At 43.9% G+C, this 16,702-nt stretch overlaps 1 protein-coding gene across 1 annotated transcript in view; it reads right to left on the bottom strand.

Moving 5' to 3' along the window:
• The window catches only part of LOC144147099 (E3 ubiquitin-protein ligase MIB2-like), a 145,123-nt gene that overhangs the window by 2,361 nt on the left and 126,060 nt on the right, over window positions 1–16,702 (bottom strand). The window contains exons 17-21 of the mRNA XM_077679158.1: window positions 13,186–13,340; window positions 11,594–11,720; window positions 10,307–10,528; window positions 4,136–4,317; window positions 2,303–2,502 (exon numbers count right to left, since the gene is read on the bottom strand). Coding sequence (XP_077535284.1) covers window positions 2,303–2,502; window positions 4,136–4,317; window positions 10,307–10,528; window positions 11,594–11,720; window positions 13,186–13,340 — 886 coding nt within the window. The remainder of the gene's footprint in view (window positions 1–2,302; window positions 2,503–4,135; window positions 4,318–10,306; window positions 10,529–11,593; window positions 11,721–13,185; window positions 13,341–16,702) is intronic.

Raw genomic sequence — 16,702 nt, 5'->3', positions numbered from 1 at the left:
AGTAAAAATGTCTACCCTCTAAACATCTTACACAATTGATATTAGCAAATGCATAGAGATAACGCTTCGATTTCTTTTGTATGCATAACAAGGAGCCGGTATTAGGTTTCCTCTGCATATTTGTTTGTCTAACAATGAATTAAAATATGAAGTAGCCTTTGCTTCAAGCAAAACATATTATAACGACCACGTAAAACATATGCAGGCTTTGTTAAATAATCTACCTCCCACCATAAGGATAAGCTACCTACCACCATAAGGATAAGCTGTCGGCGCCAGCAACAGTTAGAGTGAATACAACGCGTTTAGAAAAGGAATGTGCAAGTGCGTGTCTCTGTCTGCATCAAGATAGCGACTCACATAAATATGTCGCCAAGATTAAGCCTAAAACTACTGCTGGAGCGCCAATATTGCCGTTGGACAAGTGTTTTGGAGCCAGGCTAAAAGAATATAAAATAATGTAAGAAACGTGTTATTATTCACCGCCAACCGTTCATACACTACCTTTGTAATTACTGGTTTCGTCCCAATGTTTATATTCGGCTGAAATAAGCACACACACAAAGGTACCAGAAGACGCATTTCTGCTTGACAGTGACCAATGTATGACAAACATTGGTGTATTCTCGCATGCACGGTTTGAAAGCTACAGCATGACTAGCAGCAAGCTAGAGCAAGCTCGTCAGTCTAGTGCCATCCCAGATATTTGCAAACGAAGTTGACGAAAGTAGGTGGTGCCAGTGCACACTTTCCGGAAGCCTCTTATGTTTCCCTTTCATGATGAACGAGGGATGACCCGTTCTAAGAGATATCGACTATCTGGCCACCGAATATGTACCCAGAGCTTTTCGGGCAATGTATGCCACTGCGTTGTGGCTGTTTATGCATTGGGAAGGCCGGGCGTTTGTTTGACAAACCTGCAGGTGAGGTTTACGACACTTCTGATGCAGCATTGGTAAATTGCTGGGCGTACCTCTAGAGCCTCTCTGAGTTCTTACACTCTTGAAACGCAGAAGGACGTCCTTTGTAGAAGAAGCTTCCTGAAGCCTTCACCTTTCAACATGAAACAGTACGCACCTTAAACTAACACTATTCTTGGTTTCTTTATGTTTAATTTTAAAAATCCACTTTCTAAAATCTAATCCAAACTAAAATCCAATCCAATCCAAAAAATCCAACCACTGTCCCGTCTTCCGATTTCTCACAATGCGACATGCTGGAAAAGTGTACCTGATATTCTATTAACAGAGGAGCTGTTTAAGCTTGAGCTCTGACCATGCCAAACGTTAAGGACAGGAAAATGTTAGGCGGAAAAGCGTTAGGGAAAGTGTCCAGGAGGCAAAGAACCCACGAGCAGGGGTTGGGGGTGCGCGCCTCAAGAAAAAGCGCTTCCCGTCTTCGGAAAACAACATTGGTCCCTGGCGTTATGAAACCGACGTCCATCCGATTGCGCTATCATCGCATTCGGGGAGCTCAAAATTTCCTTTGGGTTCGTGCACGGGCTTTGGCTTCGGACTTTTCCTGTATTGAAGCGTACTTTGACTTCGGACTTTGGCACTTTGGGGTGGATTGTGGACCTTTATTTAACTCAGTTTGCATAGAGAAAGCTCCGCTTTGTAACCATCTTGCTCTTAAGAAAGGGGCAGACCTAAAAAAGCAAAGTTAAAGCTAGTGACGTCCACCACCTCCACTGCTTCCTCAGTCTACGCATCTCAATTGCGAAGGTGGCCGAATATTTTTGCGGTCACGGCCAGCGATTTGATATTATTCAGTATTGCAGGTGTCAATTCTGAATTGAACTCAAACACCCATATCCGGACAGCGTCCCAAACGTTATGTTAGAAAGGCTATGTACCATCTAATAGCCAAAGGCATTCAGTGCAAGTGCCATTTTCTTTGCATCTACAGATAGTAATTCCAGCAGTTGTCCGCTTCCGCCATCTAAATTCTTATTGCGGTCATTATTATTCTTACTTTTAGTCTTCCATGGGGCTTGCTGCTTGTCATTTATGGCAGGGTTCACATCACAAAGACATCTTCAAGACGTCTGGCCAGGACCTCTTATTTGTAGTTCACATTGAAGCTCAATCCTCTCCGTATTTTCAAATTCCAAGAGTCCGCCCCCTTTCTTCTTCACAAAAAATGATAGTCACTCATGAACCAAGGCGGTTATGTTACATGATACAAATTTCTTAATACCAAATTTTCCAACTGTTGTGGTTTTTTTTTAAGTTTGTTATCCGGGCTTCGTAGTTCGTTATGGTAAACTTTAAAGGTACGTTTGAAGCCCTAGTCTGCTTACCGATGGCAACCTTGGCCGTTATTTTTACTCCGCAACTCAGGCAGCACTTCATTCGCTTGCAGCATTCTTCGCAGTAGAGCTTGTGGCCGCAGGGATCGAATCGCACATTGGCAGGACATTCGTCGCAGATCTTGCACGCCACCCCTCTTATTACCGGCTGTTCATCATCTGGTACCGTGGAACTCACAGTGGTCGCTTCACTGCAAAAAAATAATCCTGCTTTTCATGACATTGCTCAGAACCTTTTTTGTATTGGTTAGACTCAGACGGGCACAAACATGAAAACGTATCCTCCAACACATGCCAGGCAATTTGCGCACAAGTCGACCTCAGGAATCATGTTCCCACTCCAGATGCAAGGCAAAAGCGTAGCCTCGTTCTATAGTCTACTGGCTCTCCGCTGTTTCTCTTGTGTACCGATACAAGGATCCTGATTGCGGCCACCAGAAGGAACGTCAGTATCTCTTATGAGGAGTGGAGCGCGATACCATGGAGTATTCGTGCCTCAGTAACGTTAAGTTTAGGTCAATTATGATGATAACTAAGCATGGTACAAATATGTAAAATTATCGTCGCTTAGAGCCAAGCCTACATAATTATCTACGCAAAAAAATGAGTACTAATCGCATCAGCGAACTGAGTGCCTTTACTAGAGTGTAAAGGCGGGCTAGTTGGTTCATACTGATTTTCATACGGTTCGTACGGCTCACAGGATTTTGGTTCCGTTCAATTTCTTTGCGCTGTTTTTTGCCATCCGAATGCCTTTCCTGCGCGAATTGCGCAAATTTGGTGCCGTAACACAAATGAAAAAATGCTTCAGCAGGGTTTTTTGGCACGGGCAGCATGCTTGCTCAACACGTCAAGGCTTGCCATGTACACCGCAGTTCGAGAAATGCAGTATCTTACGAAGATACAAGGGCCAGCGCACTCGCGAAAGCGTTTGCGATACACAAGAGAGGAACCTCGTGTGTAAGCACCCCTTCACTGGCGCTCCTGGAAAAATCAATATACTTATCATGAATGCGTCTTCCATTGAATGTAACATTCCCTCTGTTTGCAAATAACCTAATTTGTTCACTGATCATGCGCAGGGCTACTCTTTGATGACATTTCGCCTATATATTCCGTTCTTTGTTTTCAAATAAACAGTTGTTAGTCAGCGCTTGTGTCGTCTTTCCTTCCCTTTGTCCCGTGCATCGCGCTATTTCGTTAGAAGAAAAAAATGCTTTTATTGGACTTATGTCTCCTTGCAAAGATATAGCTGCCGTGCAGCTCTTCACATTAGCATAAATTTCCAAAAGAAATAGGCCACGGTTTACGACACTTGAAGGCAGACACATTCCTCGAACCTTTTTCAGGTACCCGAGCTTATAATAGTTTCGTACACGGTTCGGGCTTGATTATAAAAATGCAGAGCAGGCATTCATAAAACAAAATGCTGCATCATGTCACAGGCAGGTATGTACCGTATTCGCGTCGCATTAGGCTTTATTTTGTGCAATATCAAATGGCGACACTTCCCAGTTCTCTTTCACTGCCACCTACACATTTGTAAAATGTCGGAAAAGAAGAGGAATGCATGGCTGTTGCTGATGTTTTGTCCTCATAAAAAGCTTGTTACAGACTCAGAGATCATAGTTGTGTCAATAGCGATTCACCTTTGTTACTTGATCTTCAGGATATGTTTACTTCTTTTAAAACGTAGATGAAGGGGGCCGCTATGACAAAGGACTTGCTTCATTAACCTATTTTGCACTATCTACCTGTATAGATAAAGTGTGCCAATTTAGCCCTGACGGCGGTGACGTAACCGAACAATGGTGCATGTGTTACCAAGTTTTTGTCTTCCAGATGAGAAGTAGCTCCACTTCCGCTGCGCTTTCAGCAATCTTAAGAGTTGAAAGTCCTTTTTTGTTCGTGCGGTGAAGGTCACCCCCTCGGTTGGCCAGAAAGCAAGCCAACGCTAGCCTCGTGTCAGCCCCCCGCTGGCCGCTTTCAAGAAGGCTCTGCATGACCTGCGAGAAACACAACAGCATTTTTTTACAAATAAAATTGCAAACCTACTGCGTTATTCAAACCAAGTCATAGGTTATTCCATTCCTCGATGGCGGATTGCGAGCGGCGGAGGGCGACACAAAATTTCGAAACAGGTACAAACAAACAAGGTAAGTCATCATATTGAAATATAAGCCCACAAACTTGTGATCTTGTCTTTCTGGTTTTGTACACATTCACAGACTACTGGCCTCGCCTTGAAGAGCGGGACGAAACTACGCAGATGTCATGTTTTGACGTGGCCACCGTACGGCAGAATGTAACTATATATTCGCGACGAACCCGCCACCAAGAGAGAGTGGCAAAGGAGAGTAGGCGCGCAAGTACGTAAAACAAAAATAAAGAGAGGGCGGTGCGATCGTAAACATCACCGACACTGATCGCACAGCCGTACATTTGTGAAGAACTTTTTGAGTTAAGGTAAGGGAGGACTCGTGCAAGAGCAAGAAGTATGTAACCACTCATACCTACAAACCGACACATCCATGCTGCGTGATACTGAGCACCGCGCACATTAACGATGTGTGGAGCGTGGGGAGCTTTTGCTTATACACAAAAATACATAGAACACTAGCAATAAACAGCTTCGCTGTAAAATATCGTGCTTTCTATCATTGAATGACCCTGTAAAGAGTATTACGTTATAGTTGTAACACAGGCATTTAGTATCCCCAGGGGAACGCAACGAGTACTAGGAAAATATAAGCTTTAGCACAAAACGAAATGGTGGGGCGTCGCCAACCCCATTGAGGAGCTAGTGTGCAAACTCGGCAGTAATCCTCTGTAACAAAATTATTTTATGATGGAGTTTAAGCAGTAGAAGAAGTTTTCGTTTTATTTACGTCGGCATATTAAATCAAAGAGCACTAAAATTTGCATATTATGCTGAACGACCCAAATAGACAAAGTGTATCAAGAATTATGGATGTTGCAGTGGGGCATCTACTGGCTCAAATTAAGGAAGAAGGAGTTAAAGAAGTAATTTGTTGCAATTCATACACAATATCGGTGACGCAAAAAGTAGTGTGTCTACCAAGGCATGCGAACAGAAATCGTTGGAGGACAAATACTCAGTAACGTGACGAGTTAAAACATTGTGGACCTAAGGAGGCATTATGAGAAAATGGTGCAGATGTGCTTTGTAGTCCCAAGACACTTTCATCCTGTATCTCAGATCCAACCTGTTAATGGTAGAATTATGATCCCAACACGACAGCAGCCACTGCAGCTGACTTACTTTTGAGTCATTGTACACACGAGTGGGTACAACCAGGAGAAAACTCTTGCAAGATCTCAATGCAACCGAAACTCTTAAGGCAAAGTAAGAAAGGTAGGAAAAGACACTGGGCAATTAGTGTTACACAACTATAAAACAATTAGACATATTAGCAAGCGAGGGAATAAAGACAAGCACCAAAATCTCAGTCTAATGGAAGGCTGCCTCAGATATTGTTTTGATAGAAGTGTGAGGAACTGTTCAAACTTTGTATGACCATCTCTCCTCACATTGTGTGATATTCGATTCCTGATTGGTTCTGGCCATTTTTCGTTGCACAGGAAGTACAAGGACGACCATGCTATGTGAATATGGTACATCGTCAACCCTTACAGCTCCACACAATTTCTAACTGGCCTGTTGCTATGGAAGAATGAGTTGTTTTTACGAAAAATGATGCTAAAAAGAAAGGTGCATATCATGAACAGAAAATAAGGGTCTGTGAAAACACAGACATCAGAATCGTCTCTCACCGAGAAGACAATCATCAGTCCAACTACCGTAACGCTTGGAATATATTGGAAGAAAATCATCCCCAAATTCACCAAATTGCGACTTGAAACTGTGGAAAGCTAATCAGTGTCGTAGCAAGAAATATTTTCGGGGTGTGCTGAAGCTTGTAATCACTGGCGTCGCACGCCTGCAAAAAATCCTGCGCTTCCGCCGCGATGCTTTTGCCTAGGGATCTGTGTTGCTGAGACGACACTGCACTGGTTACGTCGGGCTCCACGAGATGGCAGATTTAGTCCCCGCTGGCGCCCGATGATGCACAGCACGTAACAGCGAGCTCTACAATGTTCCAAACTGTGCCCAACTGAACGCGAATAGAGTGTTAGCACGCCGTATGCTCAGTGTTTTACGTGCGTAACGTGTTGGCCGGGCTCCTCTGGGACCTTGCGCATTCGTTTCGGCAGGGGGGATTACTTCTACAGCCAGCTCTGGCCATGCCCACGCACTCGTTACGGTGGGGTGCGCCCTCCTAGCCGTGCCTTCGCGCGCACTGGCAGTCGGGTCCCGGTCAACACGCTAACCCCGGAACAGACAGAGCTTACGGAATGCTAAAACTCGCATTCAGTATGTTTCGTGTGGTACGTATGTATCGGGACCCGTCTGGGAACTTGTGCATTCGTCCCGGTAGGGTGGATTAGTTCCGCGGGCCGGCTCTCGCCATACCCAGAAATTCGTTACGGTGGGGTGCGTTCTCCCCGCCGTGCCTGCGCGCGCAGGCGCCGTCGGGTCGGTAGCTACGGAAGAGGCGGATCATACGGAGTGCTAAAATTTATACCTCGACTCCTAATACCGTTATGTGCAGCACACTACGATCTACCTAACGCCAGACCCGGTTCAAATCGTCGAACGACTAGTTAGAGCGGAAAAAACTTAAGAACCTACGTATGCGTGCAACTGCTTTGTGATGGACCGAGTTGCGTGCATGTGTAACTGAAAGGCGATTTCCACTCAAGGTTTGCCACCTGTTCAGGGACTAAAAACAAAAATATGGTCGTAGAAACGTTTACCACGCGGAAGCCAAATTTAAGTCATTTGTTCAGAGGTAACTTGCGATTTGTAAGTGCTTGTGCCGGCTGGCCAGCGCGAGCACGGCACGGCTCGGGACACGGCCTCGCATGCACTAGATGCTACGCAACCGTCGTAACTGAATCGGCCTAAGCGTGAAACATTTCTTCAAAAGCATATTTGGTTATTGTACTAAACCACACATTAGACAGCATTTGTGGCGACATCCATGGTGGAAGGCAACTGCACCAGCGTCCCCTTTTTGGGCGTCGTGTCGCTTTCGGTTTCAACCGTGGTTTCATTCTCCGAGGATGCGAAGTGCTCGCGGGAAAATAGAGCGCCACCACATAAGTGGCATCAACAAATCATATATTTCTTCATGCCACTGTCGTGAATCGGGTTAAAACGCGGCTGACAATGCACGCTGGTGTGTATTTTCCTGCGAGATGGGGGCGAAAAGCACATGCGGAGGATTAGCTGGCGCTGTCATTCCGTTTTTCAGTGTTGTCAAGCAGAGAAATCGCCCGCTAAACTGTTCAGTGAATACCGTCTATACGCCGCTGGCAAAGAAAAACCAAACCGAAAGAGAGCCTAGGGGCAAACATCATTTCATATTCATTTTGTTATGCAATTTTCTTTTGATTTGACATATTAGTATACCAGCGCAGAGTGTGAACAGCGCGGACGAAAAAAAGGCCAAAATGCGCAGTGGTTAGAGGGGCGAATGCACCGCTTAGAAAATTCCAGGGGGTGTTCTGACACGGAAACGCCCCCGGGCTGAGCCTATGCAGGTAACGCAAATATTTATAAGATGGAGTCCTTGACAGTATTTCTCAACATTCGCCGAATAATGCTTCCTTCGCTTTCTTAGAAACAGCCGAATAGACACCCTCATTTCTATCGCATTTCTTATACCCAGAATTGTGAGAAGTGCTACAGTGCCCTGCAATCGCTAAAGCAGCCTCAATCGTAGTTTTGCAAGCCCCAAACTAGAAGGCATTTCCCCACACAATACCAGAAATTTGTGATGCAACTCAGCAATTTCGCAATTTTTAAGGCCATAACTCCAACCAAAATGAACGGTTTGCTGTTACACTTTCCCACGTTTTCACCATTTTCTTGAGCATGAAACAGTTGCTACCGCATATTGTCGTCTGCTCACCTCTAGAATAGCGTTGTCAAATAAAAATAAAGTTTTTAGCATTTAAAAGTCTCTACTAAAATGTGTCTGTCAGGGACCATGGCAGAGCTTTCAAGAAAAGAAAATGTTCATGGCAGAGCTTTTAGTAAAAGAAAAAAGGGTACAAAGGGGAAAACGTTGTCCTTGTGTTTATATAATTTTTGTGTTGGTTTAGTCATAATAATTATTAAAAGAGCAGTTGAAATTGCCGCGAAACGTGACGAATGACACCATGGAAGAATCGCCATTCCTTACCGTGCAAATGTACACTGAATGCAAAGGCGTATAAAATAATCACCACAAGTTTGACTTACACCTCATTTGCTTTGCACCTCAACCACCAGCCCCCAAACAGTAGTTTTCCCTAGGCCGCCCAGCTTTCATAAATACTCTTGTTGCATGAATACGAGTCTACGTATGTTTTCGCGTAAAACCGAGTTTTTAACCATAAGAATTTCTCGGACCTCGAAGAGAATTATTTAATAAATATGTTTGGAGGTAGCACTGTGTTGGGCTTGCTCATGGCGTATCATTTTGAAGCAAGCAATTGATTAGAAGAGACGGCTTCAAGATCTAAGCTAGAAAATAGCTGCGGCTTACTTACCCCGACTACGCCGGGTTGTGCAAGCGAACACATGCGAGCACTCACTACCGTTGTTTTGTCAGTTTGTGAGGACGTCATCGAAGTGGAAGGCGATGTGTCCATTCCCGCCTCAGAGATTGTCGCTCTCCTCTTTCTGTATCCTTCTGCCGACGCTTAGATTGTCGAAGCTCCCGCAATCCGCTCATTTCAGCCTGGTGCTTTGCGCTCTAATACTCACGTTGCCGCTTTAACTTATTAGCAAGTTTAGCGACATATGATGGATAGTCCGACGCAACTTGCCAGTTTCGGCAGTGGGACCACGCAGACAACTTCGGCACACATTGACAGCTGGTGCAGCGTCCTCGTACCCTACTTCGATCGCACAACGGCTGAAGCACTGAACCGGCTATAGCAAAAACTGTGAGCAGCAGAGGGGCTCCGCCACCTACAATTCAAGCTATCGGTGAGTCACGTGGTTATTTACATGGACACAGGTGGCCATGCGACAGTCGGTGCAGGAGAGGCGTGCGGCTGCAGCTGCGATGGGTCACGTGGTACCACTTCTTCACTTCAATGTCCCCCTGTCACCCACTGCGAAACTCGCTCGACTAGGCTAGTAAAGATTACGCTCCAAAAAACAGGGGTCAGCAACCTTTCGAGTTGGAATGCCCAGTTAAATGAAGCCGACATGGCGTGGTCCGGATGGCAAATCGGGTTGGGGGCAGAGAGGTGCTTTAAAAGCAACGAGAACAAATTAATCATCTTGACAATATTATTTAACAATAACCGACAATATTCTGCCTAAGTGTGAAGATGGGTGACAATGCCAACTTGAAGTGATCAAGATTCTGTTCTTGTCTCCCGTGTAACCCCATTTGTAATCAAAACTGGCGGGTTGGCCTTCAGAGAGCAAGTGACAGAGGGAGGGCCGTGGGTTTGGACGGCATGCTAGGGGCCGCATAATATGGCCTTGCAAGACACATTCGGCCTGCGGGATGCAAGTTGCCCACCCCTGCTCTCACAGAAACAATATTTTTTTATATTGGGTGAGTCTACTTCTCACTCTCGTACCGTGCTTAATTTGTAGCATATCGCCAAAGCCTTTAAGTATATGTATTTTCACCGAACCTTAATTAAGAATAAATAGTGCAAAGATACTGTGAAACTTGTTAAGGTTTACCCCTTGTGTAGCCCAACGTACATGGATGCCGTTTGTCATCTTTCGCTGTGTTCTGTTTGCTCAGCAGTTCTGAGCTATTCTGATACAACCCTGGGCGCACAACTAAATGAAGACACTCCCTACGTCTGTCTTAGTCTCAGCAAGACTGACCCAAATATTTCTAGGTATTTCAAAAAACTCTGAAGTAAGTTTCTGCCACAGGTGATGCAACTTACTGCAGTGACGGCCGGAGAGTTGGATGCGCTCAAAGACTGGGGCTGCACTTCGGACCGTCTCAACAAGCTCATGTGCATGGCAGTGTCGCCGTCGTTATCAGGCTTGTTGATGTCTGCACCTGCCTGAACCAGCAGCTCCGCGATGTCACAGAACCCCTTGTATACTGCAAGGAGCAGGGGCGTCTGCTGCTCGGTGTTTTCAAGGTCGACCGTGCAGTTGCGCTACAGAAAGGGATGAATAGAAAACCATACAAATGGTCTTCTACTTGAAGGGACACGTCCTTTTCTTAGGTTTCCAACCACGGGGGCTTTGCTAGTGCATGCACTTGCATTACTCCGACACGATATAGTTTCGGCCGCATACAGTCCTTACTGATACTAATACTGTCATTCCATCTAGCATGGTACCAAAACCCTAATCAGTGCACTGCAATTGCGTTACTGCAATGCATTTGAATGAAATTAACACCTAAGTGCTGCTTCCAGAAATCTTGCGGCAGACAAAAGCGATATGCCTTGTACGCTTAATTAGATAGTAGTTGTCATAGCAGACATGAGTTCAGACGGTCGCTTTGTCATGTTAGAACGCTTAGGCAGCACAAGAAATTTCTGTGGAGGACAAAAAATGTTCATTTCGGCAGGTTCACCAATTGGGTTACTCCACCAATTCAAAGAGCAGACAACAAACAAAAAATAGCTTGAAACAACACAAACTATGAATGCAGCTACCAGATGTCTACATTGTAGCTAGCCATGAAAACCAGAGGTGAAGTTCCTTGAAGCTAATTGATTTTGAACCAATTTACCTACGGCTCTGGAGGAATCTGACATTGTTAAGAAGCTTAACGTATACTTCTCACAGCAGACATGTAAGTACGTTACAACCACACTGCTTAAATTTGCATTAATAACACATCCGGACATTTTATCAAAGCAAGAAATGCTGTAAAATTTGGTCAAATTGGATTTTCCGGTAGTGAAAACAATTTTATCATATCTAGTTTCTTTTGAGCCATCACTGGTGGTACACATTATTTGCGGCATCAAACAAAATCACGTCGTCTCTTGTATGGCTTACTACAGCACATGCTTGACTTGATATGGTGATGCATTGCGCAATTTTTTACGTACGACGGCACCTTCTCTGGAGAACCTCAATAGGCGCTATAAGTATACTGTTCAAAAAAGAATTCTGGGTACTCTACGTGTAAGCTAATTGCGGCGCACCAAATGAAAATTTCTGATAGCCTCTACAGTAATTACAGTGTTCTGCAAACTCTACTATACCTGATTGAGCAAGGTCTTCACAACAAGGTGATGTCCGTTTAAAGCAGCAATATGCAACGGCCCGTAGCCGTCTGTTTTCTTCACGTTCACGAGATCTGGCTTTTTTGAGAGTATACGCTCCACCGCACTATCCAGAAGAATGGGAAACAAAGACATCAGTAAACTAATATATTTTGCTTGCGTCCCCAAAACATAGTTTTGAAGTTTAATACCAATATGCACAAAAGAAACCATGGAACAATTTGTTCTAAGCCCAAATATTAAAAAACTCAAGAACACAGTTGGTTCTTTTTACTGTGCTTCCACCTATGTCTATCGTACCAATTAGTACTACAAACGTGATGAATTGTGTATGTATACATTTATCTTCGATTAAAATTTGTTCGCGTCATTCTAAGGCTGCTCCAAAATAACTTCTTTTCGGGTCCTTTGAAGGCACAAATTACTACTCGCACATGTCAATGTTAAGGTACACCTTGAGTACAATTCATTGCTTTATTGATCCCTCAAATGTCCTTTTAGGGGTGGGCAAAAACTTGGCAGTGAAAATACATGGTAAATTGAAAGCAATAATGGTTCGTCGCTACCTGCTGCAATCCCCTGAGTGCACGGTCGAATAAACCAATCTGTGGCGTCTACATAAAAAACACACTGTTACATAATAAATAACTTCTCCATAAATCACTCACGCATTCCGAGAATTATAGGAAAATGAAGAGGCCACATGTGCTCACATGTGCGCGCCCCATCATTGCGTGTTTCATTTTGCACAACAGGTAATTGATTGGAACAAGCGCACCCAGCCTGACGAACCAACCACCCAAATATTTTTCTGCTTATGCATGGGGCATATGCTTGACCTCCAAAATTCCTCCAAGCCCATAAATGTGCTTAAGTACTTCGTAGGCTAAACCTGTAAATAGGTATCCCCGCCTCCTTTACTGCAACATCTCCTTTTCGATGTCTTTCTTCGCATTTCGTTCTGTGTTATTTACTGAAATTTACTTCGAGGAATAGCTTTTCTTCTATTCGTGTGTTATCACGTTCAGGTGTTACACAGCTCGTGCTATGCTACAAATTTTTATGCTCCCATTCATGGTTTTGTGAATCATTGGGGCTACCACATCAGCTCCTCAAAGTCCCCGATTCTTGGCCAATTCTTCAATGGGAACATTCCAACGCTTTTACAAAGCAATAATAGTGCATGGGAATGGTAATGTGGAAAGCTGGGTTCAGAACCGACGGGTTTACACATGTGTTCTTAATTTTAATTTCCCAAAAGCCGGCATTTTCTTGACCAGACGACGGCAACAACGGTTTTTCGTGGAATTAGGAACGTAAGGCTTCCACCTTAAAAAGGTCCGGGAGCCAAATCCTGGTTCTGCATTCCCAGTTCCAGGCAACACTTCAAGGTGCCAAATTTTCAAGAATCCAGCTGGAAGCTAACGTCGGTGAAGCACAAATACCTCAGGTGCGGATACCATCTCAGCACTTAGTTAAATGCCTAAAAAACAAACGAGGCACGCCTTAATGAACAATTGTAAATTGTTAAGAAATAAGCAGCAAATGCTTTTAAGAAAATAACTGCTCACAAGTTATTTCCTTTTAGAGCAGCCATGTGAAGAACGTTGAAGCCACGCTTGTTCTTGATCGTAAAGTCCGCGCCAGGAAAGTTTAGGAGCATATCTATGGCCTCCAAGCTTTTCTTTCCAACAGCATCGTGGATGGGTGTGTCACCATCCTCATCCTGTAAGGAAGGTTACACTCAATACAATTGCTGAATATGCCTATCAATTAACGCGTCACAAAGACAGTCTTAGTCCTATAAGCAGCCTTAGTTGCAATTCCGGTGGCGTTGGTTTGCGTTATGACTCTCTCTCACAGCAAAAAGGTGCAATCACAGTGAAAGCATTGTGTTTACTCCTTAATTTAAAATTCTAAATCCCTAATTGACAGAACATGCAACAAGCCATGACACAGAAAAATGGTCAGTTACTAAGCTTATTCAGTACGCATCGTGCACAATTTCACCAAAAAACACTTAGCGCATGGGTCGCTCTATAAATAATTTTATGAAGATGGAAAAAAATATTAAAAATTGCAGCCCAACATATTTTGTACTAAACATATTAATCAAAACAGTGCGAGCAAAGATCAAAGAAACAAAATAGCAACCTAAGATAGACCGAAAGCTTACATGACCACTATAAAACGATTCCCGTCATAAACAACACGAATGCTCCGGAAGCAAGTGTACCAAACAAGGAAGCCATGCCATTTCATGGTTCTGTTCATTCCTTAAGTAATGGAAAAACTAATGTACTAGTATTCATGTGGTATTCGTGATGAGTTTTGTTGATACTCACTCTAATTTTTGCTTAGGCAGTGCACATTAAACGAAAACAATATGGTAGTCTGGTAGTCTTTATTTAAAGAGTGGAAAGAAACGGTACACACATTTTTTATCAAACAGTGGTTCCAGAATGTTGACCGATTGGTATCACATAATCACCACAATTTAATAGTATAATAATATTGACGGTGCCTGAGCTTTTTAATAATGTCACTCCTCTTCGCTTGTGAAAAGAATTTCTATAACCACGTTTCTATACAAACCAAGCCGCGCCAGCCGGGCTCATTAACGTGGGAGGAAGTAACTGATTGAAAAGCGGAGCCTCAAGTCCCCACCAATGTTTTTTCTCCTAACTAGTCGTTGAAACGAGTACCACAACCACCCTCCGCAAGAATAAATGTTGTGTCACCTGCTTTCCAGCAACGCGAGATTGAAAAACGAAATGAGGGCCGCAATGTTTTTTTTTTTAAATAAAAGCTACTTTGGAACACCAAGCATAACTCTCCGAGATGGCAAATCGCTTCAACAGATCAATTTTTACAGATATAGAATAAAGTGCCATACACAAATGGTCGTATGGTCCCACAAATAAGTTGGGGTGAATATAGGCCGACCTGCCAATTGTTGGAAGAAAATGGGCTTATGCATTATGCAATGTGTAAATGCAATGTGCAATGTGTAAACGCGCAGCCGGTGTTTACACATTCATGCTCGTAGCGTCGCTAATTGTAAGCTGCCTGCTCCTTAAGTACCTATGGCGTGGCCAACACACTTCGAAATGAAGTGCGGCTGGTGATTGCCTTTTGTACGTTGGCGCTGCACCGCCCCGTGCCGCCGTGCCGGGCCGCCGCTATCGCTTAAGCTTTGCCCGCACACTCAGCTGAGAGACAGACACTTTTCGCTTCTTTCCGTAACATTTAACTCTTCGCAAACCGGGTGTTCTCACGCAAGCTATGGCAGTGCAAAGCAAAAGTTATCTGCGTACACGGCACCGCGAGGTTTTTCTCGCCTGGCTACGTAGTAATGGGCTTTAAAAATTCTATCCAATTACATTAATACAGCGATTTTGAGCTAGCTTTAAGACAAAGGCACAATATTGCGGAACACGCGGCATATTTTGACACGTCAATTCAAAAGGCAGTGAAAGCTATACTCCCCGAAAACGCTTTTGATGTTTTTATTATTGAACTGGCGGACCAGGGAACATCTCCATAAAGCACAAATTTAGAATATGAGTGAACCATAGCTTACATGTATTAAGCGTATGTCTCACACGGGGATTTTGCTTTAAATGCCCCGCTACAAGAAGACTATATGTTTCACGTGTGCAACAGAAAACGCCTTTGATGAAGCGATATGGGCAGACGGTGGAAAACGTTAGATGTGTTTTAGTTAGTATGGCTATTTTTTTCTGCACAAAGAACATCCGCTAACAAGGTTCCCAAGCACGCATTATCACAAGGCGAGCCGAAATGGGTTTCTTCATTTGTCCTTCACATGCGTGCATCCAATTCAGTATGAAGTGAGCTTTTTTATCTATTTACGTATTTAGCACTTCATCGCCAAGGACTGCCTCAGGTTGAGCCTGAATGTGTCATTCCCCTTCTGGACACTGTGGTCTTGACTACTCCTCGTCTCCACACCCTTTGCTCTGTCTTTATCACCGCTTGGAAACGTAAACTGGCATGACGCCTCTTCTCTCTTTGCATTGCTGCTTGCCGAGATCATACACACACAGAAACACCTGCGCGATGAGCTACATATTACAGCTCTTGCGTGCTCAGCTTGACAGGTGTACCGTCGGTGTGTTTTCTCGTGTACCATCCGCAAAGAAATTCAGAGGAAAAGCCGTGGTGCTATCTGGCTATCTGTGGCTTTAGCTGGTGGGACGGTGAGCCACGCTAGCGTTATCGCTGTATACTGATTGCAAACATTAGGCAGCAAGTGCAAGCAAAAAAGCCATTTTCACTAGTTTTTGCAGTCATATAGCCGGGTAAAACACATATCACGATACAGCCTCAAAACAAGCTCCATTAGCTCTTATCCACAAACCTTTATAATGAGATTGGGTAAAAAGGGTTCAAGATGATAATGGCATGAGTGGTAAAAAAGAGAGAAAAAGTTGAGGAAAGGCAGGGTGGGATTGCACCTGAGAAATCTGATGCGCGTTCTGAACTCCTCACAACTCCAAGGTAATCAGCTATGCGCATAGTTTACCATACACAGGAATTATCTGTGTAGCCTACAAATAAAACCAAAATGCCACAGCGAATGCGTAATAAATGCGCCTGTCACCCATTCAAAGGCGTCCTTAACCCATTCCCTTCCTCACCAGTGGAGAGCCTTAGAATTTCACATACTTGTCCTTGCAGGGAGCAGGTGTAATTTTATTTCTGGCAAAGTTAGCAGATATGAAACGTCTTTTGTTATATTTGTTCTTTGCAGCTATTGTCCTGTAAAGCTTAAACCACGCAACATTTAAATCAAAGATATACACTGACAACGAGTTCAGGCTAGGTGCCTGGTACTTTTTGCAACAGAGAACCCATGGGACACTGTGAAAATACTACGAACAATGAAAATATTACAAGTAATCACATTTGCTCAAAGCTATCATTGCCCAGAAAAACCATTGTAGAGTCTGGACTCCTACGTGTCGATAGTGCTACCGTTCACCACATAAAATCGTTACAACGCCCTGATAAGAGAATAATGTATAATTTGCGTATCAAATAAACGAAACAAAATCAAGGAGT

Source organism: Haemaphysalis longicornis, unplaced genomic scaffold (genome assembly GCF_048455015.1).
Source record: "Haemaphysalis longicornis isolate Haplotype H1 unplaced genomic scaffold, Haemaphysalis longicornis Haplotype H1 scaffold_7, whole genome shotgun sequence".
NCBI lineage: Eukaryota > Metazoa > Arthropoda > Arachnida > Ixodida > Ixodidae > Haemaphysalis > Haemaphysalis longicornis.
The sequence above is the reverse complement of the archived record's forward strand: the minus strand, read 5'-3'. Positions and strand labels throughout refer to the sequence as shown.